Source organism: Falco peregrinus, chromosome 16 (assembly GCF_023634155.1).
Source record: "Falco peregrinus isolate bFalPer1 chromosome 16, bFalPer1.pri, whole genome shotgun sequence".
Taxonomy (NCBI): Eukaryota; Metazoa; Chordata; class Aves; order Falconiformes; family Falconidae; genus Falco; species Falco peregrinus.
In genome coordinates this window covers 6,884,429-6,910,717 of record NC_073736.1, presented here as the reverse complement: position 1 = coordinate 6,910,717, position 26,289 = coordinate 6,884,429, and the positions used below count along the sequence as shown (strand labels likewise).

At 52.1% G+C, this 26,289-nt stretch overlaps 1 protein-coding gene across 4 annotated transcripts; it reads left to right on the top strand.

Moving 5' to 3' along the window:
• Positions 1-1,493: 1,493 nt before the first annotated feature.
• Positions 1,494-14,130, top strand: INKA2 (inka box actin regulator 2). 4 transcript variants are annotated; one of them, XM_013305073.3, is made up of 2 exons: positions 1,494-1,882; positions 12,200-14,130. In XM_013305073.3, the coding sequence occupies exon 2, from the start codon at positions 12,206-12,208 to the stop codon at positions 13,181-13,183; it is 978 nt and encodes a 325-aa protein (XP_013160527.2). In that variant the 5' UTR covers positions 1,494-1,882; positions 12,200-12,205; the 3' UTR covers positions 13,184-14,130. The 4 variants fall into 4 exon arrangements, with proteins under 4 accessions (XP_013160527.2, XP_055675881.1, XP_027652863.2 ...); XM_055819906.1 differs by lacking the exon at positions 1,494-1,882 and adding an exon at positions 2,073-2,453; XM_027797062.2 differs by lacking the exon at positions 1,494-1,882 and adding an exon at positions 2,608-12,050.
• Positions 14,131-26,289: the final 12,159 nt, after the last annotated feature.

Here is a 26,289-nt window from a genome sequence, read left to right as displayed (position 1 = left end):
GAGCAATATGATTTTTTAAAAATACATGGTAAAGAAAATATTGGGGAGAGCATCCTGTGCCTGGGATAATCCCTGGTCTGATTTCATGCAGTTTTTCAAGATGCCAGAGCCACAGTGCTCATCAGCAGTCTACTTTGTCTAGACACAGTAACGCCAGGAGAACAGAAGTCATTCCTTCTTGATGCCTGCTCATAGTCTATCCCCCAAATGTAAAAGAATACCTAAAAACGCTGTTGTTCAAAGCTAGCTTGGGTAAATTAAGCTCATGGACAGTTTTCAGTTCAAACGAGCTGAACCTAGGTCCATGTATTACAAATGTGAAGAGAAAATGCCATCGTGTTTTAGCTTTGGTGCCATGCCATAGAGGAGAAGTAGTGTCTGCATATGACTTTACAGAATGGAGATAATGCAATAAATTATGAAAAGATGGTACCAGTAGCAGAAAAGAAATAAAACTCCTGAGCCACGGAAGCTACACAGAAACCTGAACTCTGAGGCCATGGCACTTGAACACAGACCCTTCTCTGGGGCACAGAAAGAGGAAAGGGAAGCTGGGTCATTCCCCCTACTATTAGTAGTGCGAGGCAGGCGTTTCAGCTTGTATTCTCCACATGGTGCCACCTTTTTGATTTTTCACCACTGACTGGCTGTTCAGACCTGCCATATGATACTTGATGTGCTTGGGCAGGCTGGGGACATACATACCCCGACCCTGAGCCATGGGGAACAACCAGCTGGCCAACAAATCCAGCCAGATTTCAAGGAAAAAATTATAGCGGAGCTAGTTGGCTTACACTTTAAGAAAGACTCAAGACTGGCAAGTATCCCACTCACATCGTAGTGTACCCCATTGGAAGCGATTAACTTTTTGACAAGGTCATTTCTTTAATATGTTAATATGTTTACTGTCTCATGTTCTACAGATCCTTGAAGAAAGATGCAATTCTCATGCTTCCTTAACAGATAGGAAATGGAAACCCTGAAATGTGTAAAAACATGGGAAATTTTGACTCATAATAAAAGAGGTGCTGGAAAGATCGATAAATGTTAACTCTAGAGTGTTTCCCAAACATGCAAGAAAGGGCAGATCACAAATTTCTTATTTAAATTGGATTTTGACACAAAGGTCAGCTTTTAAAAACACCAAGGCTGATTTCCACCACTACACAAACAAAATCCTATTGCCAACGATTAAAAATATTTTCCTTCGAAAAATAAAGACCTGGAGGGGCAAAGATTTTAGCCAGTCTTTGCCGATACTCAAATTTATGGGAAAAAGCAAGCCATTACATTTTTCACCCCAAATTTGAAAACACCAAGTAGTATTTCTCATCCTAGCAAGTTCTTTACCATTGCAGAACGATCCACACAAGCCTTGCTAACCCATTGCAGGGAACTCGGCATTCATCACCTAAACAACACATTTTGCATATAAGCTGAGAATAATGCGCTTGTCTATCTACGAGAAACACTGAAAAATTCAACCCCCTTCCAATTCAATGCAGTTATAAAGTCTGATGATACAAAAGTGCTTGTTGTTTTGTGGGTTGTTTTTTTTCCCTGGCTCATCTGTCCAGCTGTTTTATTTCCTGTGGTGACAAGGAATATCAGAGGTTGTTGATGTGAGGTAAAAAATATCCTGCCCTTGGAGGAGTGCATCTGTAGCACGGACAATACCCGGTCGTGTCCGGAAAGTTTCCAGCTGCCGCCGTGTGCGTGCACCCGCGTCCGGACCACTGCTGGTAACACACCGTGAGGGGGAACCCACTGCTCTGAACACAAAGCCCTGCCAAGGATTTTCAACACCTGTTTCTCGCAGCTCTCCAAGTGTGTGCGGCTCCTGACAAAGGGCACTTGGATCCCGGCAGGGTGATGTGTGAAGGTGGGTGCTGGGGTGCTGCTGCCTTGCAGGGGACCCAGTAGCATCGCGGCATCCCGGGGGGGGGATGCGCCTGCCCGCCGCGACCCGGCTCTCTGTGAGAACGATACGGGGCAAATCCCCAACTGGGTGGCTTTGCAGCTTGTCGTCATTAAGGCCATGTAGGTTAATCCATGCTTTTGTTGGGGTGCTCTGCCTCTGCAATTTGCAGAATCTAGACCACAACCAACTAAACCGTCAAACTTCTCTGCTGGGAGGAGGGACCGCTCCCTGCACGGCCCCGGTGCCGGCAGCCGCTCCCCGCCGGCCGCTCCCGCCGCGGCTCCCCGGCTCTGGAGCCGGGCTGGGGGCATGAGCCCCCCCGCTGCCCGTGCCCGCGGCCCGGCCGCCCGCGCTGGGCTCTGCCCCCGCCGCCGCCCCCCGGTGCCGCCCCCCCGGCTCCCCGCGGCGGTCCCCCCGCCTGGCTCCCCTCCCCGCGCCGCGGGTGGCTGCTGCGCGGGCGGGGCGCGGGCATGGGGCGGCCGCGCTGAGCCGGGCCATGGAGCAGCACCTGCGCCGGCTGAGGCAGGAGCTGGTAAGGGGGCGGCGGGCGGGCTCGGGGGGGGTCCCCGCACGCGGGGTTCGGCCCGCGGGGGTCCCCGCACCCGGGGCAGGGCCCGCGGTGCGCTGAGCTGGGGCTTGGCGCGGGGGGGGGGGGGGGGGCGGCGCGGAGCGGGCTGCGCTGCGGGACGGCGGCGGGGCAGGTCCCGGCTGGCCCCGGAGGGGTGGGGGGGGGTCCCTCCGCATCGCGAGGGGCTCAGCCCTCCGCGCCGGCCGGTGGGATGCCGCCGGTCCGCTCCTCTGCGGGGGAGAGCGGGCGGGAGCGCACGGGGGGCCGGGGGCTTTGCAGCAAAGATGCCGGCATCGCTCGGGGCCGGGCGGAACGGCCGCGGGAACCGGCTGGGAACAACTTCACGGAGCGACAGTGATGTGAACGGAGCGCGCGCCCGCCGCCTCCGATACCCTCGGCAAATACTTCTGCTTTAATAGGAAACCCTTTGTCATAAATCAGCAGCGTTCGTGTGTCCCCCCCGCGCCGTGCCGAGGGTGGCCGCACCCGCCGGGCGCGCTGGGGCCCGTCCGCCCGCCGGGGGGCCGGGGGGGCCGGGGGCAGAGCGGGCACTGCCCAACCCGGGGTGCCAGCGCCGGGGTCTGGCTGCGGAGCCGCGGCTGTGCGGGTAAATAGAGAAGCGCGAACAAAAGGGGAAGGCGAGGCAGAGCCAGAACGGGTGGGTGAAGTTTCCGAAGGCACAAAAGCTTCCCTCCCGGTTCAGGGCTTCGCAGGATGGCGACCGCAGCTGGGGTTTGTGCTAACGGGAGTTGTGCAGCGTGGGCTGATGGAGGGTCTGTTGCTCTCCTGCCCGTGTTCCTGGGCACGTTTCACTTGTAGGCGACGCGACTGGAGTCAACAGCGAGACCCACCAAGTTAGCGGGGTGCCCAGGGCAAGGCCGGGGCTGGCGGCGTGCGGGAGGCAGCCGCGCGCCCCGGGGTCGGACGTGTCTTGTGGGACGGGGGCTCGGGCAGCGGCGCTTGCTCGGAGTAAATGTGGCAGCAAACAGCGACATTTAACCTGCTGGCGCTACCGATGTTCCCCTAGCAAACAGGCTGGAAGGCAAACTAAAACAAAGGAAAATGAGAGGCAGTGGGGTACTGTGCACTGGGTGCGATGAACGAAATGCAAACTGTAAACTGGGACACATACGGCATCATCTGGAAGATCTTTAAAATCTAAGTTGGAAGGTGAGATGGGGGAAAAGAGTAACTTTCAAAAGAGTGTGCATAGAGTAAGGCTCCTAAATCTGTCTTTTGTCTGCTAAACAAATGAGTTTCATTATCTAGGCAGTATTTTTTTATAGAAGCCTAAACATTGCACCTTTACTTGTGATTCTAAAACATGCCTGTTTTGTAGCACGCAACATAACTTCTGAGGAATCTGAATATATTCAGAAGGGAAGGCACATCCCTCACATTTAAGGTTTTTTTTGTTTTCACGTTAAAATGAGAAAGTTCTGGTTTTGTTCATACCCTTGCTATAACGCAGCAATAGATTATTTTTTTTTTAATTGTAAAAATGTGACAATTTTTGTCATATTAATAAACCAAGAGCTTAGCCTGGCAAAGATTTGTGTACGTGCTTGCCTTGAAAAACTGGAAAGGGGCAGTTTGCACCTTCGGTAGGGCTACTCATGGCTTAGCTGAAAGTAGCCTAGATCTTCATCCATCTGGTTTTGAGAAGTCACATTCTTTCCCCCTCCCACCCCCTGATTTTTGTTACTCAAAGTTCAAAACCTACTTTAACAACAAATTCTCGGGGTATCAGAGTGCAGTCCTGGGGCCGTTGTGAGTGTGGCCGTGCCAGGACAGCCCGCAGGGTGACACCTGGAGAGACCCTCTGCCTTACAGCATGCCATGGGAAACAGCCCCTTTCATCAGCAACTTAAGTGAGCTGCAGATTGCATTTAGTGAAAGTAGGAGGACTGTATTAATTAAAACAACCATAAATGACATCCTGAGCAATAACAACTTTTAAAAATCAATACTGGCAAGATAGCCTGGAATTAAAATAGATTAATGTTTCTTTAAAGACCAGCAAGCAGTGCGATAGACAGCTGGGACCATCTGCATTGAATGGTGAGTGGGAACTGAACCTCTTGACCCTGCTTCTTTACCACTTTCTTCATTACTGGGCAGGTCATGCCTCCAGACATTAAATGCACCATAACCAAGAATCATGCGGGAGGAATGGTGGGAAGGTCTTGGCCAGATTGAGACGATGAGCCACCTCGTGTGCAGCGAAACAGGAATCCAGTCCCAGGGCATCACTGGGAATTTAGCAGCACAGTGGTTTGCATTATGCCCAGGGAGCAGCTCTGGCGGGTTGGGAAGGCCTGCGAGGAGCCAGGCTTGCTGAGGCTGGTCAGGGTAACGTGGAAGTTAAAGGCCATTCGATTATTCGAAGTTTAGTTTGTCTCAATGTAAACCAGCCTTTAGAGTGTTTTGAGGAGCGGATTTTCTCCAAAAAGAGTGGCTGTTGGCACAGCTCCCAGTTCCCAAGGAAAGGTTATCTTCAAGAGCAGCTCCATCCCCCAACAGCGTGGGATTCAAGAATTCCGGCTCTGATTTTTCTTTCTCCTGCTTTGTGTATTAAAAACATCTTTAAATAATCGTGTGCTTGGTTTGGGCTGCTGGTGTGCCCTGACATTTCAACACAGAGCATACACGTAGAGATCACACCGTGCTTTGCCAGACAAGCCACAGATGAGCATGGGTCTGGGCGTGCTTACACCAGTCTTCACATTACCTCTGGGAAAGCTCTGCCATGCCTCCTGAGGATGAATCTGACCCATTTCAGTCAATGAGAGATCTCCTATTCCAATTGCATGTTTTCCATTGTAAGCTGATAGTTTCTGGCATGTGTGGTGTCCCTTTGATTGGAATTCATTCAGAAGCTTCCACATGCAAATGTTTCACAGCCAGGAGAGCCTCAGCTGACACAGCCATTCATCCCAACCGGGATCGGGGCAGCTCCACAATCGTATTGATTGCCGAAGCCGGGATCCTCATCCCGCTGCTGACACCTGCCCCCGAGCCGCTTCGGACAAGCTGTGCCAGCCCTCTGTCTGTAGAAAATACAGAAGACCTTGCTCACCTCCTCTGGGAAGCCCCTGGAGATTTATGGATGCAGCACGGTTTGTGAGAATATGCAGTGCTGGTTTGTAGGTCTGGTGTTGGAGTAAATTGTGCTTCTCCACCCCCCCCCGTCATCAGTCCTTCGTATGGCAGTTGTGCAACGTGCCACAAAGCTCGTGAATCATCCATTAGTGCGATTAATCCCGATACTAAAAGTCATCTTGACTTTATCAGCAGGATTCGGACTCTGCAAACATCGTTCTGAGGCACAGAAGTATTATGTCTGCTTTCTGAGTTACAGAATGTTATCTCAGCTGAAAGATCAGATTTAACAAGAATTGTCTTGCTCAGGGATTAGCAGAGAGGAATTTCATTTCCACGTCCCACACTGCAGATGGCATTACCTATGTAAACTTTCTGACACGCGGATTGGTTGCATTTACACATAGTAACATCAGTATACATACCACGGGACGGGGGTTTTGAGGCTCTTCTACAACAAGAATAAATCGCTTACTATCTAGCAAGGGACTGGTGAGTTTGTGGGGCAGATTTATCCCGCATTTGGGGTTTGTATGGCTGTGACAGGCGAGGAGTCACAGTCAAGTTAGCTGTTGTTGTAATGTTACTTTGCACGTTTTGGTCTTCCCTGAGGAATCCAGGATATTTCTGGGTTTTCTGTTGTTATTTTCTAGGAAGAAAAATGTTGAAGTAGGTATTTAAACCAAACCCCAACACTCTAGCTTGAACTTTTGAATGTTCTCCCTGCACATTTGTAATAAATGCATCAAATGATTGAGTCTGACTCCCTTCTTACATTAATCTGTGTCCGGGTAGACAGTGTTTCTTGCTATGAATATCTTGCAGGAATAGAACATTTGGTCTGAATGAAAAATACAACCGATTATTTTTACTCTTTGTCTCACACCGGGTCCTATTCCGGTAACTGTGTCGTGCTTGAAAAGGCGTCTGCTGTGTTTTCATTGCTGCTATTTCTGAAGGGGCAGCTCTTGCAATCTGCCAGTACAGTGAGGCATAAACTACAGACCTCGAGGTCTAACGTCACCGCTCACAACTCTGACAGGTGGGAATGCGCAGCTCCATTTGTGTCTCTGCTGATGAAAGGATCCCTTTATGGGTGGCTTTACCCATCGCTGCTGTAGGTAGTGTTAGAAACTTGGGTGGTTATTGCAGAATCTCCCTCCTTGGTGTTGCCTTAAGGGAAGGTGCAAAGGAGTAATGTGATGGTGGATGTCCTGTCACATATAACCTGGGGAGAGAAAAAGTAGTCATGGGCTCTGTCCACTTCATATCCAGAGGAGACTCCTAAAGATGATGGTGGATTTTTTTATTAGACTCCCAGCTGCACATATTCAGGAATGTTACAGACCAGATCCCCCAGTGAAGCAGACCGCTGGGCTGAAAACTGACACTTTTAACCATCATCTTCAATGGTCAGTCTGTATGTCGAGGCTTGTGGTCTTTCTTAGCCCTGGGTTGTGAGTAAAAGTCTGAAGGCTGGAGTTCTTGTTGGTCCACTTATTTCCTGGTTTTAGTGAGTTGGTTTTCTAATTTGCCTTTGCACGTAGCGAGTGGGATTGGGAAGCATGGAACGATACCATTGCAATGGAAAGGAAGGCAACTGAGTAAGGAAGATGGTTAATCGAGCAATGTGAACCAGGTCCCCACTACTGAGGGGGAAAAAAATCTTTGGTAAAATTTTATCTGAAAGAGGAAAGATGATGAATAGTGAGCTAACAGTTAACATCCTCATTTATGCCAAAAATCCTCTGGAAAGGCAAGAGGTAAAAAAATAGACTTGAAATTATTGTGATAAAATGCAAGGAGAAAAAGAAAATTACAGGCCCTTGGCATTCATCAAGGGAAGGAAAAGAAACGTGCAACATGAAGCTGAGCAGAAGCTCTCTGTGAGCCATGCAGCGCACTCTGAAGAGTTATGTCCAGCCACAGCTGCAGGCTTGTTGAAGATTAATCTAGTTAGTGACCCAAAGGAAAACACGGAAACAATATGATCAGCTCAGCAGTTCTAAAATAATTTTGGTCTCTATTATGTCATCCTCTTTAAATATCAATTGTTTGTTGCTGGTTCTGTTGCCTATCAGCACTATTATTAAGAACTGCTATTTGCCAGTTGTTCTTTCCTGTCCTCTTAGCAATAACTTCCTCTCTTTGCATTTCTTTTACCTAAGAGCTGGACATCCGTCTTCCTCCTCATTATGACAAACACGCTTAGAGCTCTTCTTTTCAGTTCTCTGTGCTCGGCTGAAAGCTCTGCTGCTTTAGCTGGGTTTTTCCTTTTCTCCCATCAGCATCACAAAGCTGCTGCAGTCCTGGGCAGGCCCGGTGTGCAGATGGGCCAGGGATACTGGCAGCTGTGCCTCGAGGGATCGATGGGAGCTGAATTCTGAGAACTCGGTGAAGGGAGATGCTAATGGGAAAACATTCATTCCCAAAGTTACTTGTTTACCTGGGAAGTGGGAAGTGACAAGTAATCTCCCTCATTTGTACCTCTCAGGTATTTGTTTAGAATTTGATAAAATGCCAGTATCTGCTAGAGGGTGTTCCTTGGGGTGAGTTGTCCTCCTGCTGTGTTCATCAGTGGTGGAAGATCATTGATTTATAAACTGTGTAAACCAATCACAGTTGTAGTTCTGGGAATAAGTATTTTGAGGAAAGCATGGAGAAGGCATTGCTTGCAGAGCGATTGATGCCTTCACTACTCACAATAGTAGATTTCCAAGGTAAAAACACTCCATATTTGAACTCTGAGAGTTTTGCAAGATGCTTTGTTGGTCATCCCCGTCCCCTCCATCGAATATTGCTTGAGGATCATTTGAAAGTGCTTGAAAAGCTTTAGAATTTTGCGTTTCAGTGTTCAGGGTGACTGTAGTTTAAGCAAGCTTTGCTTTCAGGAAGCATTTAGCCAGAGCTGCCTTGTTCATGCCTTCACAGGAGCATTGCTCTGGAGGTAGTACCTTGGTGCTGGAGAAAGAAATGTTTAACACCACACACTGAATCCCAGCCACTGAAGCGGAACATGCACGTCACAACTGCGCTCAGCCTTGCGCATACTTGTCTTGCTATAAAAGACATCTGTGTTGGCTTGTTCAGAATTAGACCAACACTTTTTCATGCCAATTTTTAGGGACTGCAAAAGTTTCAGGAATAATCACGAGATGCATTTTGAGGCATCTGATTTTTAACTGGTTTGTAGCGATAAATTTGAACATCTGCAAGTTGTCATAGTTCTGATTTGGCTTTTCTTGGAAGCAGAGGTTCCAAATTAGACACCGGAGTCCCTCGGAACGCTGAGGAATTTGCACACCTTGAGCAGAGAGCGGCAGGTACAAGAAGGGAGGATGCTGACGGGCAAGGTCTGTGCTGGACCCGAAGGTTTGCAGTGAACACTGTTTCCCCTGCACTCTGCTCTGCAGCTCAACTGAGCACAGGGCTGATTCAACAACAGGTTTGAGATTTACAGCTCACAAATGCGCACAAAACAGGACATCTCCTGATGCTCCGTGGTGGCCAGCTTACATAATGTCACTTGCATAACCCCAGCAAGTACGGTCCGGGTCTCTCTCCATGCCACATTAGGGCTCTCTGGGGTTGTGTCACATTCACGCTCTGTTTGGAATTGCACTTCAGTTCATCGCAAATTGAAGTTCCTCCTGTATGAAGCGTGCGACCGCAGAGCCAGCGAGGCTGCAAGGGTTGCCCCTTCAGCCTTGAGTTCCCCTCATCTCGCACTCAGAGCATCTGTTTAACTTCCAGCCCAATCTGCTGGATCATTTGCAGAAACTCTTTTTTCCTCCAGCAGGCCAGATAGCTCAGTCTTGATCCTTTGCCAGGGCGGTGATCTCTCTCCTGTGGGAGACCGTTCCTTTCTGGAGAGTCTCAGAGAAGCCAGTCTGAACGTGGGAGAACTGAGATCCGCTTGGCAAAGAGGGGAGAGTGGCTGTTAGACACTGAGGAAGAAACTGGTTTTTTCCGCCTTTCCAGAGTTTTCGCTCCAAGGTGAGCACCCTTAATTACCACAGGGTAATTACTAGTGGATGAAATCCAAGGCCCTTCAGACTCTTTGGTCACCAGGCAGTAACTTGACTTTGGGCTGGCTTTCACTCACTCCTCAGTTCTGTAAAAGACTGAACAGATCCCATGAAGAGCAAAAGATAAAGTAGAGGAGGTTTGTTTGCTTCAGTTTTTAACTTGTACAACCTGAAATTTCAGTAGTGTTTGCAGAGTTGAAAGGCTCAGGATCTTTAAAACTCCCTTGCTGGTGGTGGGATTCGTGTTGCCGGATGGACACCAAGGCTGGAGGGCAGGAATTGCAGGTCGCTGAAACAGGACAGGCGAGTCATGTCCCAAAAGCCCCCTTCTCTCCCCCTCTGCTGCAAGTGGGACATGACAGCTCAGCCCTCGGCACAGGGCACCAGGGGAGAAGTGTCCAAACCTCGTTGTCACTAGTGGGAAAGTGTTTCCACAGATGAAAACATCTCCACTCCTTCTCCAGTGGCTCAGCTCCCAGGCTGGTGCTGGCACCAGGTTTGGCAGAACCATCTCCTTTGTTCAGAAAGAAAAGCGCAGGATCCTGAGCTTTTGGGACTCAGGTCTTTTCTTGTCAGGGGGAGACTGGATCTGCCTGTGGGAAACAACCACACCGAGGATAAATGCTGCCGATGAAATTTTAATGCCTTCCTGGATGAGGCATGCATGGTAATGATACCACCCATCATGGGCGAGTTAATTGAATCAATGAGGTGAACAGTGGAGCCGTCCAGCATATGCCGAGGGTTTGATCAGCCCAGCCGTTAGGGCAGGACCCTCGTCACTCACCGCGGCACGATTACAGCCTGCGCCGGCCAGGGGATTTGGTGGGAAGTGGCCAATGAGGGGCCAGGCTGGCTCCAAATCCAGCTTTTTGCAAAGCCCCAGATAAAACAGACTTCCATTAATAAGGCGAGAAAGGTTAGGACAAGAAGCATTACAGCAAATCTGGAGAGGTAAGGTGATAGTTTTGTCTGAGGCTTGTAGAGCATATGGCCCCAGCTTCTGCACGGGTAACCCAAGAGCTCGGTTAGTCTGTAAGTGGGGCATGATTTGCATGTCTGCAGAAGCAGAGGTTTTATTTGCTGATGTTAAAAAATTAGATAGCTGGAGGCACTTGATAGCATCATCAGGAAGCTAAACACGGATTTTCTGTATCTTCATAGCTTGTATGCTCATTCCGGGTGATAAATAAGTTTCTTGGGAACGAAGCTCTGAAAAATCATCGTAACCTACCAGCTAGTTTTAGGTTCTGGGTTTTGAAATGGAGATTTGTGGTCAGAAATCGTTGGGAAGCTTTGTACTTACGGAGCTAGATCGTTACAGAGGATCCAGTTTTTTGATAATTGCTCTTTCCCACTGGTCAGAGCCACGTACAGAAATGGCAATAGAGCAAGTAATTGGACTAACTAAAGGGAAGGAGTTGTAAGAAAGTAAAGTTTGGTAATGTAAAGCTGAACATAAGATGCATTTGTCCTTTTTTGCCCTAAGCTTGAGTTCTATTGCTTTACAAAAATTGTGACGAGCCTTTTAAACTGTTTGTGGCAGCATAGGCTGAAGCTTTTCCTAGACAGTGGTAATCTCTTCTGCAAACCACCTTACATCAATGTGACATGTCTTCACCGCCAGCCCTGCATCCCCTGCTGTTTTTCCCTTCTCCCTCTCCCTGCTATAAAAAAAAAAAAAAAAAAAAAAAAAAAAGGTGGCAGCTGTTGGAAAGTATAGTCCATTTGTTTTATGATGCCGCTTTGGGAATATGATCCAGATCCTACATGTGAGAGAGAAAACAACAGAGCGAAAGAGAAGGAGGGGGTTTAGAAGCTCTGGGAAATAACTTGCTTATTTTAAGTGTAGCATAGAAATATCAATCTTTATAGCACAAGGTTCAGGGATAAAGCAGAACTGCTGTTAAAGGTCCTAGCTTGGAAATCAAAGAGATCACTTGTTTAGTGTTAGTAATTTTAAAGTTTGTTCGTTGTTTTGTACAAAATTTTCAAGTGCATTGAAATGTCTTTGATTGTCCTCTGGTGAGAGGTGCCTGTAGTGAGGGTGTTAGGATCTGAAGACATGTTACATTGCAACAGTGTGATTCTTATCAGGGTTTATTTTGCATTTACTTTAGCACTTTAGGTAAAGAAACAAGGTTGTCCATCGAAGGCACTTCTGTTTGTTATTCTGACTCCTGATTTCAGTTCATTACAGGGCACAAAAGACACAAGAGCAGAAGAATATGCTAAAACTGCTGGTGGACAAAACCTTTCATAGTTCTATGCCTTGGGTTTCTGCCAAGCAATTAATGGAAACTCAAACTGTTTATTTTTGTTGTCAGGTCAAAAAATCCACTCCTGGGAGCTCCTCTTATTCCTAGAGGGAAACTCCTAGAAAAAATCCAGAAAAATCCAATTGCTATTCCGTGAAATGGATGTAGCACAGGTAGGATGCAGCTAAACTGTAGTCAGTAGGAAGAGGTGATGTTTCCAAAGGCTGCTCAGCCCAGCTTTCCTGCGCTTTGGTCACAATTTTCTTGCTTTCTCCTGGCTCCTGGGGACACTGACTCAATGTCTGTTTCCTTCCCTCCGCAGCTGTCCATGAAGGAGGTCGGAGACGGGCTGCACGAGCAGATGAACTGCATGATGGGTGCCCTGCAGGAGCTGAAACTCCTCCAGGTCCAGACAGCTTTGGAGCAGTTGGACATCTCAGGGAGCCGAAGCGCCGTGTCTGGCAGTGAGCAGCACCAGTGCTGCCGGAGCAGCAGAGAAGCGCCGGGGGCCGAGTGGCTGTGGGGGCAGGCATCGGTGGGGGAGCGCAGCCCTGCGTCCCACGCGTGCGCTGTGCCACAGCTGGCGGGTTTGTCCAGTCCCGAAGTGCTCCCGGAGGGCGGCCACCTCAGAGACACCCCCTCCTCCTTCAGGAGCCTCTGTGGGGAGGATGTTCATCACCCGAAAGGACCTTCTCCCACATCGAGCAGAGCAAAGCCCATCCGCCCAAGGACATTCGAGCCCAGTAGCCAGGGCACGGCTGGGGGGTGGCCAGTATGCCAGGAGTGCCCAGGCTGTGACGATGGCCATGACTGGACATCCTCCCTAATGTCCCAGAGCAGGAATCGGCAGCCGCTGGTCTTGGGGGATAACATCTTTGCAGACTTGGTTGGGAACTGGTTGGATCTGCCAGAGCTGGATAAGAAAGGGGAGAAGAGCGAGGCGTCACTGTCAATGAGCAGATCCCAGGAGCTCTGCAGGAAGTTCTCCCTCACTGCCAACATCTTCAAGAAGTTCCTGAGGAGCGTTCGACCAGACCGAGACAGGCTTCTCAAGGAGAAACCTTGCTGGCTTCCACCTGAAGACAAACAGCCTGAAATTTCCAAGAGACCCAAAAAAGTGAACAAACTCAAGGGGACATTTTACTTCCCACTTCACGGGAACGTCCAGAACCATCACTGCAAAGCGGAGAGGTGCCCGAAGGCAGAAAGCAACAGCGAGAAACCCAGAACTGGCACCAAGAAAGTCCACGATACCACAGACTACACCCAGTCTGGGTTTGACATCAATACAGCTGTTTGGGTCTGAGTCTGTCAGTGTTTTCTGCTCTGCTGAGCATTTGTTTTACACCAGAGAGGAGGGGGTGGCCATACACGTGTTTTCAGGAGACCCCTGAGCTCTCAGCGTGGACAGAGTTGAGAGAGGAGTCCTCTGCAAAACGTGCTGGGGTCTTCAGTCACTGGCAAGTGGCTTTTTCTAGAGAACTGTGGCTTCAGGCACAGTCCAAGTAGCAGCTGACTCAGTCCTGCATGGGGAGACTTTTGGGGACGGATATTTGCAAAAATATTCAGAATCTTTAGCAGCTTTAGGGTGAGTGGTGCCACAGGCAACCAGCTCTGGGAGCCTGGCTTGTGGTAGCCACTTCAGGCCCATTCCATCATCTCTAGTTACAATGGCTGCAGCACAAAAGTCACTGTGTGCATGTGTGTGTATGAGTGTGCAAATTATATATATAGGTTTTTTTAAAAAAAATAATCTATTCCTGCTTGTGTGCACTTAAAACTGAGTTATAAACCAGGCAATTCAAGTGTGGTACCTGAAGCACTTGTTATTTAAATTGAAAGGGATAAGTTTGAATTTATGAGACTCGCACAGTTGCCAAGTGGGGTGTTGAACCCCAGCTTTGCCGGGTTTCAGCTGTGGGGGTTTCCCCTTCATCTGCATCTCTGCTGCGGTCCCAGCATCTCTCCTTCCCTCGGTGGTTAAACCAGGACACAAGGCTCCTTTCATGCAAGTTTGTGACCCTCAGGCTCGCAGTGGGTTTTGCCTCTGCCCCCTCGCCCTTCTCCCCAGGGGTCGCACCAGGTAGAACGTTGCAGAGTTTATTGTTGATGTTACAGCGAGGTACAAAGTTGCAACAGACATTTATTGTTGTTTCCTACCGCGGTTGTGTACAAGCCTCCTCTTGACAGAACCAAGTTCTTCAGTGTCCAGCTCTCCAAGAGTTACCAATAAAGTGGCATCAGTCTCCAGCATGCCGTGGGGACCTGTCCCGCGTGGGGGCCGCCCTCTGTCCTGCTTTTCTCCAGTGCAGAAGCTTCTGGGGTTTCACCCTCATGAAACCCCAGCCGAGTGAGCACTTTTGTGGCTGGGCTGGTGGGGATTGGAGCTGGGAGCGCGGGCGGTTTGTAGTCAGCCTGTTCCCATCCACGACCAGGGAGCCTGGGAAGCAGCCAGGAGAGTTTCCCTTCAAGGAGAGGCTATAAATCACAGCAGGGAGAAGAGCTGCAGCCAGCGGTCCCTGCCAGGGTCCCAGCGCTGCTCTGGAAACACATCCCACTGCAGCCCATGCACATCCCGAGAGCCTTTGGGTAACACTTCAACATCCATTTTCCTCCCCCAGCATGGGGAAGGGCAGAGGGGCGAATGTTGGGGGAGAAACTGCTGCTGAGGGAAGGGCCCCAGAGCCGGGCAGCCCCTGGCTTATGGAGGGGGACGGGGCCATGTGGGTCCTGCCCCATATCCTCTCCTCACTGCCTCCAGGAGTTAAAAGGGATGGAGGAGAGCCCTTGGCAGCTCCGTGAGCCACAATCTCAAGAGCATGAAGGCAGCGCAGAGCCCATCGATTGCCCTGCAGCCCCCGCTCCCCACAGCCCCGAGTCTCGCCAGATGCCTCACGCGTGCAGCAGTGTTGTATTGCACAAACCTGTTCCGCTCACTCCAAGTTTAGGAAGGGCTTATAGGCAAGCAGTAGTATTATTTTTTTTAAACATGCAATTCTATTCCTGTTGTAATTTCCCAATACAGAGAGGCCAGTGAAGCAGAGGCATGGAGGGAGAACTTTTTTTTCCCCTTGCAAATTAAATATAGGCACAAGCCGAGCCCCGTTTCTGCCCATACAAGGAGAGGAGTGGGTCAGCATCTGAAAGCTGTGCTCAGCACTTTTTCCAGGAACCTGAGTTGCAAGCAAGCTTTTGTTTTCCCTCCTCACAGGCTTTATTTATGGTTGTTTCCCCCCACCCCCTTCTTCATTTCTCTGAATGCTAAAAGGCTGTTTCTAAAACATTTTGTTTTCTTCCTCTTTTATCAGTAGTTCATCCTGTTCATTACAAATACACCCTCCCAGCTCCCACCAACCTTTCCACATGGTCAGCAAAGAGGAGAAGGAGCTTTCTGTAAGCAGTAGCACAAGCTTTTCCTGCACCAGCCTTGGTCCTTGGAGAGCTCAGCCTCACCCCAAGGCTTCCCTGCTGACCCAGGCGCAACCCAGGGGACCCAGCCCACAGGCACAGCTGTCAGCAGCGGGGAGCACGATGGCATCCCCCTGCCAAAGCCCCAGCCCCAGAGCATGTCCCAGCTGTACCTGCCTGGAGGCTGAGCCCCACGGAGAGAGGAGCAGCACAGTGGCTGGGGAGAGGCTTCAAGGGGCTGAGCACCCGCACCAGTGCCTTTTTTAAGCTCGTACTGAGCATTGCCCTCAGCTGTGATGGGCAGCAGGCAAAGGGCCCAGGCTGAGCGTGGTGAGCAGGGCCATGGCCGTGGCCACAGCCACAGTGACACGTGGGCCAAGAGACCACACGTAGCTCCTGCAGGTGGCTGCCTCCCCAGGGCCACCTGTTATCCGGGAAACAGGACACGTTTATGCAGGACGGAGCCTAAAATGCACATTGGGAAGCTACTCCATGAGAAAAGCGGTGTTCAGGGATTGCCCCCCGCTTCCTCCCGTTGGTGCCACCCCCATCCGGCCCCCACCGTGCGCCCCGGGGCGTTATAAACTCAAACCCACTTTGCCAGCACGCTGGTCCCTCCAGGCGCTGGCTCCCCGGCCCCAGCAGCTGTCGCCGTGCCGCTCCCCCCGCCAGCGGGGTCTCACGAAGAGCCGACAGGAATTTTTTCTCGAGAAAAAGCACCTCTGGCCCCGTGCGCTCCCGACAGCTGCCCTGGCCCACGGGGCAGCGCCGGGTCATGCTGCTCGCCGGGAGCTGCACAAGATCAGCTGCCAAACCCAGCCGTTTCTGTCCCTGCTCCGAGGAAACAGTATTGTTCTGGTTTCACGCGGAAAGGGACGTTCTTGGCCCCAGCTGCTGCCCACGTGTTCCTTTCCCACCCAAAATAATTGCTCCTGCTGCAGCCAGCGCGGCTGAGTCCGTGCCCGCTCCCACCCGAATCCATGTGAGTGGAATGGGGGCTGGTGGGGGCCAGAGTCCATGGGGGGTCCCTGCACCCCCGGCCCCGCTGCGCCCCCCAGGCCCGCTGCACCTCCCTCTGCTTCTGCCTGCGAGTGCCAGCGAGGGGAGCGGCCGGCTTTGGGGACCGCAGGGGATGGATACCGGCCCAAGGACAGAGGTGGCGGTGGTTGCTTAATTTCTGCTTTTTCTGAAGAAACTGTGGCACTGTGCACAGACAGCTGACCAAATGCCCAACACAGTTTCAAATGCGTTTGTGTTCTCTGTGCCTCTTGTGTATCTTCAAAGGATATTTTGCATTGAAACGGGATTTTCCAGGGTGTTTGCAGTGACAAATTCAGTGTGATCTAGGCTTCAAACAGCCACTTGAAAATTGCAAGTAAATGTAGCTGGATCTCAAAGTTCTTAAGAGAAAAAAATAGTTAATAAATATTCTTTAAGAGGCATTCAAATAATAACATCAGCCAAGCCAGACAGACATCCTACCTAATTTAGTCTCCAGAGCAGGATCTGCTAATAGATCAGTGTAGGATTTGTGAATTACCATTTCCCTTCTCCAGGGACTTTTCCTGAAATTATAATGGCTTTTTCTCCTCTTTTTTTTTCATGAAAATGCCATGAAATAGGTCTCCATTATTAAGTATGAAATCTACCTAATTAGCACAATGAAAGTCTTTAATGAGGCCCTGGCTGTGTTCTGCATCTTTGATAGGAGTGGTTAATACCAAACACAGGGCAATAATTATAGAAACACATTCCCCCATGAGCTTGCCCTGTGGAAGGCAGCAATGCCAAGTGAAGCCTGGGCATTCAGGTTTATTAGAAATCTCCGCTCACAGGGTATGCAAAGCCCAGCCGGGATCAAATGCACTGGAGCTAATTTGATGCCAATAACATTCACCCAGACACCAGCGATTAATAAACTGGCACGAGGGGAGCTGCTGTTCACCGTGCACTTGGTATTTGCAGCCAAGGGGGAGGAGGCTGTTGCTGGATGGCGGCTCTGCCAGTGCCCAGCGCCTCCAGTGAGAGCCTGGAACCTCCCGCCCGCCGAGGCAGGGGGCGAAGGCAGGGGTGGGTGGGAGGAGGAAGGCGTTGGGTGCTCTCGGTGCTTGCAGGGTTCCCATTCTGCAGGGGGTGGCCGGGTGAGCAGTGCAGCCCGGCCCCTCACAAAGCCCACGTCACGCAGCACCGTGGCTCTGCCGAGCGGAGCCAGCACCACTGACATGGGTAGGTGCTGGATCTGGCCCGTACGGCTTAACGTATAGAGAGGATTTGGCTCTTAACATTAATAGAGTGATTTTCCAGGAGCTGCTCCTCACTCTGCCTCCCTGGGCTTCCCCTTCCCCGCCTGCGCCGATGCTAACACCCCGCTCTTCCAGCCAGATGGCCTCCAGAAGGCTCACAAATGTGCCTGTAATTAAAAAGCCTTTATTTTCAAAACCATTTCACAGCTTATTCTTCTGACAATGGGATGGGGCTTCTTAGGTTAATGCTGGGCAAGAGGGAAGGAAAATACAGGCTGGCTGCTGCCCGTCCTGTTTTCCTTCCCCGTTGACACAGGTTGTATTTACTATTTACCCCCTGAAACGGGGGGTCCCACGTGCCCTGCAAATCTGCACCGCTGCTGAGCCTCCCCAGGCCAGGGCTCATCATCCCTAACGACACTCGGCTCTGTCCCCGTTACTCATCCGCGCTGATGTGCCCAACCAACCTGGAAGGCTTTCCGACTGGAGACGGAGCAAATTCAACAATTTCCCCTCGATTCCCCTCGCACTGAGTCCGGCAGGAAAGGAAGCAGTTGCCACATCCTCGCTGAACTAAGATCTGTGTTATTCCAAGTCCAGCGCTGTTTTATTCACCCCAGCACATTCCCGACCACCTTCATTGTATTATTTAATCAGCAGCAGAATCTCTTCTACTTTAAGCAGCGTTTCTAAACCATGGACCATGCTGCTTTAGTGTCTCTGCAGAAAAGGGCTGTATTTCATTTCTCGTTCCTTTTGTTCGTTTGTATCCATGTGGCATTTCTAATCAAGAAATCGTACCCCCTTCCAGCTGGCAGGCGGTCTCATGTGTGGGTTTTAAAGCAGAAATAAACCCCAGTTTTCCGCACTGCTTTGCCTCAGCCTGCCCTGGGGGCCGACCTCCTCGCCCCCCTCGCTCGCCCCGCTGCAGCCGGGGGTCGGTGCCGGCCGGGCACTCGCCCTCTCCAGCAGCTTCTCACCTCTGCGTTTCGGGAGCGTTTCCTGCAATAAGGGCCCTGAGCAAAGCCTCTGGGCTGGCTCAGACTTCCTGGCTTTCGCTGAACAGGAAAACGAAAGGGGGAAAATCAATATCCCGGGAGAGCAAGGCCTGATCCCGTGGCGCTGCTTCCTTGGCCAGGCTGGGCGTTAAGGCAGAAAGCGCTGCCTGATGCTCTAAGCCCAGGTTAAGCCCTGCCGGAGCCGCTGGGACACAGGCTGCAGGGTCGGGAGGGGCGGCTGGGGGTCCCTGCTCACGCTCACTCTGCCCTTTGCACCAAGGCCCACCCGGGCCCCTCCGCCGGCGCAGGGGGAAGGGGCTGGATGTGGCCGCAGCCTCTGTGGAGGAGCGACGGGAGAGCAGCTCCGGGCTGACCTTGCTCCCGGCTGTCACCCCCTCCCGGGGGCTGGCACGGGGTCCCTCCCGGCACAGTGTGGAGCCGGGTGCCCGTGGCACGGGGGTGGCTCATGCCGGCTTTACCATGTGGCTGCTGTGCCAGCCCTGGCACCGCTGCGCTGCCGGGGGGCTGCCAGGGTCCCCCCGCTCGGGCAACCGGGAGGGAGATCCGCTCCCTCCTTAATAAAGCCGGCAATTCGGGCTGGACCTTCCCGGGGGGCTTTGCCTCGTTCACAGCGTTGGGCTGGAGTTAGCGACGTGGCATTTCGAACCTAGAGATAACGAACGTGACATTCTGTCAGGTTTAATTAGTCCCTTTGCTCTGCCGGTGGCAGCCGCTGCAGCGGCAGCGCCTGGCTGAAGGCCGGCAGGAGCAGAGGGCTGGCGGCTCCCAAGGCTCCGCAAGCAGAGGGGAGCCCGGGGGGGCTCTGGGACCGAGATCAGCAGTCGCCCGATGAAGCCGTTGCTTTATTCAGAAATGCATGTGCTAACAGCAACCTCCCTTTGCCTAGTTAGGGTAACTACAGGGGCATCCAGGCCCTCGCATTGTATGTGCTGTACCCCGTGGTCTGTAACAATGATCTGGGACTGGAAAAGTCCTTCAGCAGATGACTGGGTGTCTCCACAGAGCTGGGACATTGCAGAATATCGTTTGCCTCTGGCCCAGACCGACGGCATTGCAGCACCAGGTCCCTCCCAAAGGGCAGCGTGCAATGCGGCCCTGGTTAACTTGGTGCCTCGGGAGCAGGGGGCAGCAGGGGGGCAGCGGCTGCGGCAGGCCGCGGTGCAGCGTGGCACGGAACGAGCTCTCCGAGCTTGCCCGGGTGCCCAGCGGCGCTGCTAGCCACGTCCAGCCCGACAGCTCTCCTGTCAGCCTGCGCGGACAGCCAAGGCAGCCGGGAGAAGTCCCCTGGGGGCGTGGGGGACGTGGGGGACACTCAGCCCTGTGAGGCGAGGGGAGCAGCTTGGCTCCCCAGAGCCACCGCCACCCACGTCCCTGCGGAGCCCAGCGTGTTCCTTTCCTCGGGCTGTGATCACCCCAGCCTGCACGGCCCCGAGGACGTTGCTGACGTTTGGTCCTGCTCTGGGGTCCCTCGGCTGCAGCTCTCCCGAGCTACCTGCCCAGGCTTCCCCCCTCCTCGCGTCTTCCTTCTGTTCCAGACCAATTACTGGGAGTTTGCACCCAAGGCAGCCAGCCAGGCGGTTATGCATGCAGCTGCCTGATCTGCATGCGCTCATGCTAATTGTGTGGAAACGATTCGTGGCCGGCTTTGTACCCAGTTTCCTGTACCCTGAATTGAGCTCTGCCTGTAAAAAGGAGATCAGGTCCTCTGGATTTGCATGGATTCAAGAGGGGATCTTTCTATTTACTGCCTACCTGGCTTTCAAACACCTCACTGACGGAGCAATGCCCTTAGCAGGAGTATCTGAGCTTTTCACAGAACATAGATGTTATTTGCCTTTCTAAGGAACAAACACTCCACTTGTAGCTACAAACAGTGTCTTGGGAAATTCACTGGAGATAAGATGCATTGCCAGGAAAACTCGAGCAAAAGTCCCCTTTCTGCAGAGGTTTTAGGGGACCTCTGAACCGCTCTGAGATGGACGGGGTAAGACACCCTCACCCTGCTTGTAAAACAGCAGACCCTGCGGGTTCTTACAAACACCCGCCAGGCGATTCCTTCTCCCCTGGCCAGGAACACGGGTGCAGCCCTGCCTGGCTGCCAGGGAGCGTTGCCGGGACCAGCTCCCACCTCCAGGGAGCCAGAGCTGGGCAGGGTGGGGGCCTGGCTGCCTGGGGGTGGCACCAGCATCCCACCTGGGTGGGGGGACATCGGCTGCTGCGCGGCGAGGGCTCGGCAAGGGTCTGCTCATGCCCTTTTTGTCTGCACTTAAATCTCTTCTAGAGCAACCTGTCACTCCTGCAGCATGTCAGAGGTAAATTTCCCCGTGTCCCTACCGGAAGGGATTGTGTTCCCATCGGGTGTTCAGGTTTTTTTGCTATAATGTGATTTAATGTGACAAGTGTAATTAGATGTGACACATCTTTGCAACAATTCACTACCTTGAAAAATCACAAACAAGCTTCAAATAAGAGAGAATGCATAGCTCACATCTCTGTACATTGCAGCTGGAAAAAATGAGCACCAAGTTAAGGACTTTTCAGTGCTTCCTTTGGGAGACAGCGAAGTCATGAACACGATACTATAAATTAATTATTTAGATCCCAGCCCTGCAATGAGAGCCATCTGGCCAGATGCCTTCACCCTAACCACAGCCCCCTTGGAGTTAATGGCACTCGCTACAGAAGGAAAGAGCAACCCACGTGTATCTGTTAATGGACTGGGGCTTCAGTCCCTGCCCTGAAACTAGAAAAGACAGAACAAAACCGATTCTTGGCACTCGGGCTCCTGCGCCATTCAGTTTTCTCTGGAATTAAGACAACACACTAAACCCACAGTGCCTGTGTAAACGTACGTGTCTGTATACCGAGACCTTCGGTTCAGCGGGCTGATCCAGCCTGAGCTCACGCTGCCCTCGGCATCCCTGGCCCCACATCTCGGTTTGCACAGCCTGGACTGGGAGACTGGGAGACTGGGAGACTGGGAGACTGCCAGCGGGAGCTGCTTGCGCCCGCCCGCTCCAGAGAGCTGCAGGAAAAGGCTCAGACAATTCATTATGCACATCAAGATTAATTCTCATTCCCGCTCCGAAGGGCCCTCCGTTTACCATTCGGTTGCTGGAGTGCAGCACTGCGTAAGACGTACTTTTGCCATGGCCCTAAAGCGTGTGGCTGGTGCTCTTTTCCCCGAATTTCAGATACTCGTGGGCTTCAAGCTGCAGCATGGCCAGTGTGTCCCGCGTAACACAGGGATGGAGACCCAGGGGAAGGAAAATCCTGTGTCTGGAAGAAGCACTGAAGGAAGCAGGTGGGGGCTTTGGAGATCCTGGAAAAACCTCAGTTAGCAAAAGCAGAGCATGCAGAGCAGCACGGCCACCGGCACACCCAGGAGCCCTGCCTGCCTTTCCCAGGGAAGAGACAAGAGGGAAAGAGTTAAAAGCTGTCTCCAGGCAGGCAAACAAAAACGCTATTGCGCTCATCTTGCTCGCTATGCTCATCTAATTACGTTATTTAACAGGATACCCTCTCATTGATTTTAATTACTCACATAATTTGGGAAGTAATTCACAGTACATCCCTGCAGGGTGCATGAGTCTGAGTTGGGAACAATGTGCTCAAGTCTTCCTCGCTACATGAAAGAAGATGGGGAGGACGAGCCGCAGCCCAGCGGGCAGGCGGGGGGAGCGAGGCCGCGGTGCCTCATTCCCTTGGGGCAGATTTCTCCGCAGGGCAGAGGCACCGGCCAGCTTCTCCCCCAGCACTGGAGACGCCAGCGAAGCCAGGATCACATGGCAACAAAATATTGTCGCCCATTGGTATGGGCACGGGCATCGGTGCAGACCCGACTGTGGCCAGCCCCGCGCCCACCTGCACAGCTCCCGTGCCCCAGTGGGATTTTCGGGGTTCCTCATTCAGCGGGGGGCGGTGATGCCGCAGCCTCGGCCCCCAGCTGCCACCCGCGTGGGGCGGCTGAATGCGATTCAAGAAGCCCCTTGTGTCCCACTGTCCCCGTCCCCGCTTGCAGAGCAGCTGCGGATTAATTGGCCCTTTGATATCGGTGGGTTTCTGCCAGGGACGATTCGCTTGTGTCTTGCTGACGGGGGGGAAATGCTCGTCCCATCCAGCATGCCCAGACAGCCACTTGCTGCCTGCAGCTCTCCCTCCAGACCCCCCGGAGCAAAGAGCCGCCCTCCATCCCCGAGGACCATTAATCAAACCGTCCCCATCGTTGCTGACCATTAATAGCGCTTTTAACCACAGTCCTCCTGCAATTTTAACATTTTTTTTTAAACACGGTCGCACACAGTTTAGCAACATTGGGTTGTGCATCCCCCAGCACACACTTGTTTGGTTTCTTCACCGTCTTTTGTAAGTTCCCGACTTAATTAGGATGCAAACAATCCCAGAGGAATGTTTAATTAATATTATAAAGCAACAATGGGATGATTAAGCAAGTCTGGGCAGCTGCTATTTATACACAGGACATGTGGCACTTGTTGGGGGCGAGCGTGTCAAGCAAAAATCATTCCACGGACCTCTCTGTGCAATTTTATTGCTTGTTTTAATTGTCTGGTTCGGTCCTTTTCTCCTCTTTGTGTTTGCTCAGGCAGAGCGAAAGAAACACAGATTTAGCTCAGAGTCTCTTGTTCAGCTTAATTACAGAGTGAAAGCTTTCAACCGAGGAGCCTTTCTCCCACCCCTTCTCCTCTTCCCCAGCCACAAGGGCTCCAGAAACAGCCCAGCAGAAGCTTCGGGCAACGAATACCCTAAAACTGGTCCAGGAATAGCATCTGGGAGGCCCCTTCAAGCAGAAAAACACCCCAGAGGACAGAGGCAGGCTTTCAGGCTGAAAGAAGTGCAGGGGCTTTGCTGGGAGCAGCAGTGACTGTTTGGCTGCCCCGTGCAAGGGGACGGGGTGGGATGGGGCACAGGGTGGGATGGGGCACATAAGGCTGCATGCAGCAGTGGGGTGTCTGGAGCAGGCAGTCTCCCACCCCCATGGAATTAAATGTACTCCTCAAACGGTTAAGCGATGCTCTCATTGCACAGTGGCTTCACAGCACTGGTTTTTAGGGCATTTGCTATTTAGAAAATATTTCTTCTTTGCTACTCAGAAGCCTGCATGCAACCTGAAGTAATTGTATTTGCCTTGGGTTGAACTCTTTTTGCAGTTTCTAAAAAAACCCAACCATTTGATTTCTTCTGCTTCCCACAGAGCCATCTCTACTGAGAGCAGCAACCAACCAAACATTAAAAATTAAAGGAAGTGGGAAATCCGACAGCAGTGAAGTGAGACAGCAGCAGCACAGCCCCAGGCCCATGAGGAACGTGCAACTCACATCATACAGTGCAAATAAATTGACGCTTTCCTGGGGAAGACACACACCTTCCAGAGGCACTGCAGGCTCAGCGGGCGCCCAGCCCCGCGCCCCAGCCCCTGGAGCAGGCTGCAGCGGGACGTGGGGTGCCATGCGCCCCAGCACAGCCCCCAGGGACGTCCCTCCTCAGCCTTTCCCCCTACAAAACCCGACTTCTAGCAGCTCAGAGAGCTCGGCCCCACGGCTGGCAGGCAGCAGGGGAGACACGGGGGAGCTTTTCCCTCCTTCCCAAGGGCAGTGGCTTTGCCTCCAGCTGCTCTGACTCATCGTTACGTGTCTTATTCACTGCCTCACACTTATTCAATTATTACTTCAGTCCTGGCCCCACTCTGGGAAGCTTATCTCACACCAAATCCTTCTCGGTCAAGCCCTAAACACTGATTGTTTCAGAAGGAGAGGGCCAAAAGCTGCCTGTCAGCTGCTAATCACACTCGGCATCATGTACTGAATAAAGGGGAACACCCAGAGCTGGGGAGCGCGGGCACATCCAGGTCCTGAGCCTGCAGGGCACCCAGGGCCCGAGCAGCAAATAATACCAGCTAGGAGAGCGGGCTCCTTGCGTGCTGTTCTGCTGTCATCCTGACATGCAAAACCTGGCTGGGGCCGGGGGCGAAGCCAGCACCGTCTGGCAGAGGCTCCCCAGGGTCCCCCCTCTGCCAGCAGCTGCCGGGGCGGCCACTGGGGCAGGGGCTGTAAGGGGACAGCAGCCACAGTGCTGCTTCTTGGGGGGTTGAGAGCACCAAGTTCCTTGTTAGAGGATTCCTTTAGCTTGACTCCATCTCCTGAGGATGCTCACTTCTAATAGCATGGGCAGCGGGGAGGCGGAACATCTCTGAACACTTACTGGCAACGAGAAAACCCTTCAAACAACTGCAGCAACCAGGGCACCCAGAGTTTCTGGGAGAAAACCTCTTTTGGGATAGACTTTTTGGCTGAGAGAGGGCACTGAAAGAGTTAACTGTGTAAGCCCCAGCCTATGACAAGACTGTACATTCACCCTGGTTTCTTTTAAATCGAGATCCCGGGTTCCTGCTCTCTGGGCTGGCTCCGCTAACAACCCCCCAGCCCTAGAGCTGGCCAGGAGGCAGCCGGGGCTGACAGACACATTTATCCTCCCTGTGCATCAGGGGCCTTAATGGATTGTCATGTCCGAACCAAATCAATACATTCAGATCAGAAAACTTCACTCCAAAGCCAGTAAAACATCTATGCCTGTTTGCTCAATTAAAGCCCGTGATATGCTGACAGGATAAATAAGTATCTCCCTGCACTAGAGTCCTGCAGAAAATGGATGCTTTCTCTTGTTTCCATTGAAATTCATGTATGTTCCTAATGGGATTTGAGAAAACAAGAGCCTTCTGTTTGCCAGCTCGGTTTCTTGCCAGATTTCTGCACCAGGCAACACCGAGTCAGTTGACCAAGGTGCACGTTACAGGAGAGAGACCTGTGGGTGCGTAAGCGTTGGCTTCGCTGCATTACGGAAAGATGCTCCAGTTCCACCTGTCCTCGCTGTGATGCTCTGGGCTGCTGGTTTGCCAAAGTCCAGCCTCTGCCCCCTGCTCTGCATGCCCGTGGCTGCGCTGCGCCTTTCCCTGCTCCCGCAGATTAACTGTGACCAGAGCGTGAGCCGGCCCGTATCAGGTCTCCCTCATTTCAAACATCATTTATCATACAGGATTATCCTGCAGGGGCTCCTGAGCAGTCATATTTAATAACATAAACGGCCTCAAATCAAACGAGGTCTCCTGTGAATTTAAGCCAAACTGACACAGCAGCTTGACACTGCTGATTTCCAACGCTGAATGAAAAATGGTCGTAGGATGCTGGCTGGCTGTGGCCCTCCGGATGCTGGACCCACGCGCCAACCACAGGGAAGGCTGAGCAGAGGTTTAACGTCTCCGAAGTCAGTTTGTCCAATGATTTGTAACAACCTGGGTAGGAAAAGGCAGCAGAGCTGCAACACTGCTTGCTTTCACTCAGCTCCACCATCATTCACTCAAAACGGGTTGCAAGAGGCCTGATTTATATTTAAAACACTTGCAGGGAAAAAAAAAGACAAAATTATTGTTAACTTCCATTCTGCGAGGAGCTCAGCCGGTGGCGGCTGTTGCTTTCCATGGGGTCGTTCTGGAGGACACCCGGGGGTTTTCTCAGGTTTCTTGGCTGCAAAACAGTGCTCCACAGAAATTAATCCCGGGAGCCTGCGGCAGCATCCTGCGAGCAAAGGTGGTCCCGGCCAGCACAAGGTGGTTGTCACCCGCTGCTGGCGGCCAGAGGCTGCCTCACCCAGCTCCATAATGCTGCAGTGTGCTCAGCCCGCAGTGCCGCGCTCGGCCCCATGAATTTGTCCTTTGTTGCTCGATGTTG

Coding starts and splice junctions, on each gene's coding strand:
- INKA2 (XM_055819906.1), top strand. CDS start 2,418: ATGGAGCAGCACCTGCGCCGGCTGAGGCAGGAGCTG. Junction 2,454..12,199: donor GCCGGCTGAGGCAGGAGCTG/GTAAGGGGGCGG, acceptor TTCCCTCCGCAG/CTGTCCATGAAGGAGGTCGG.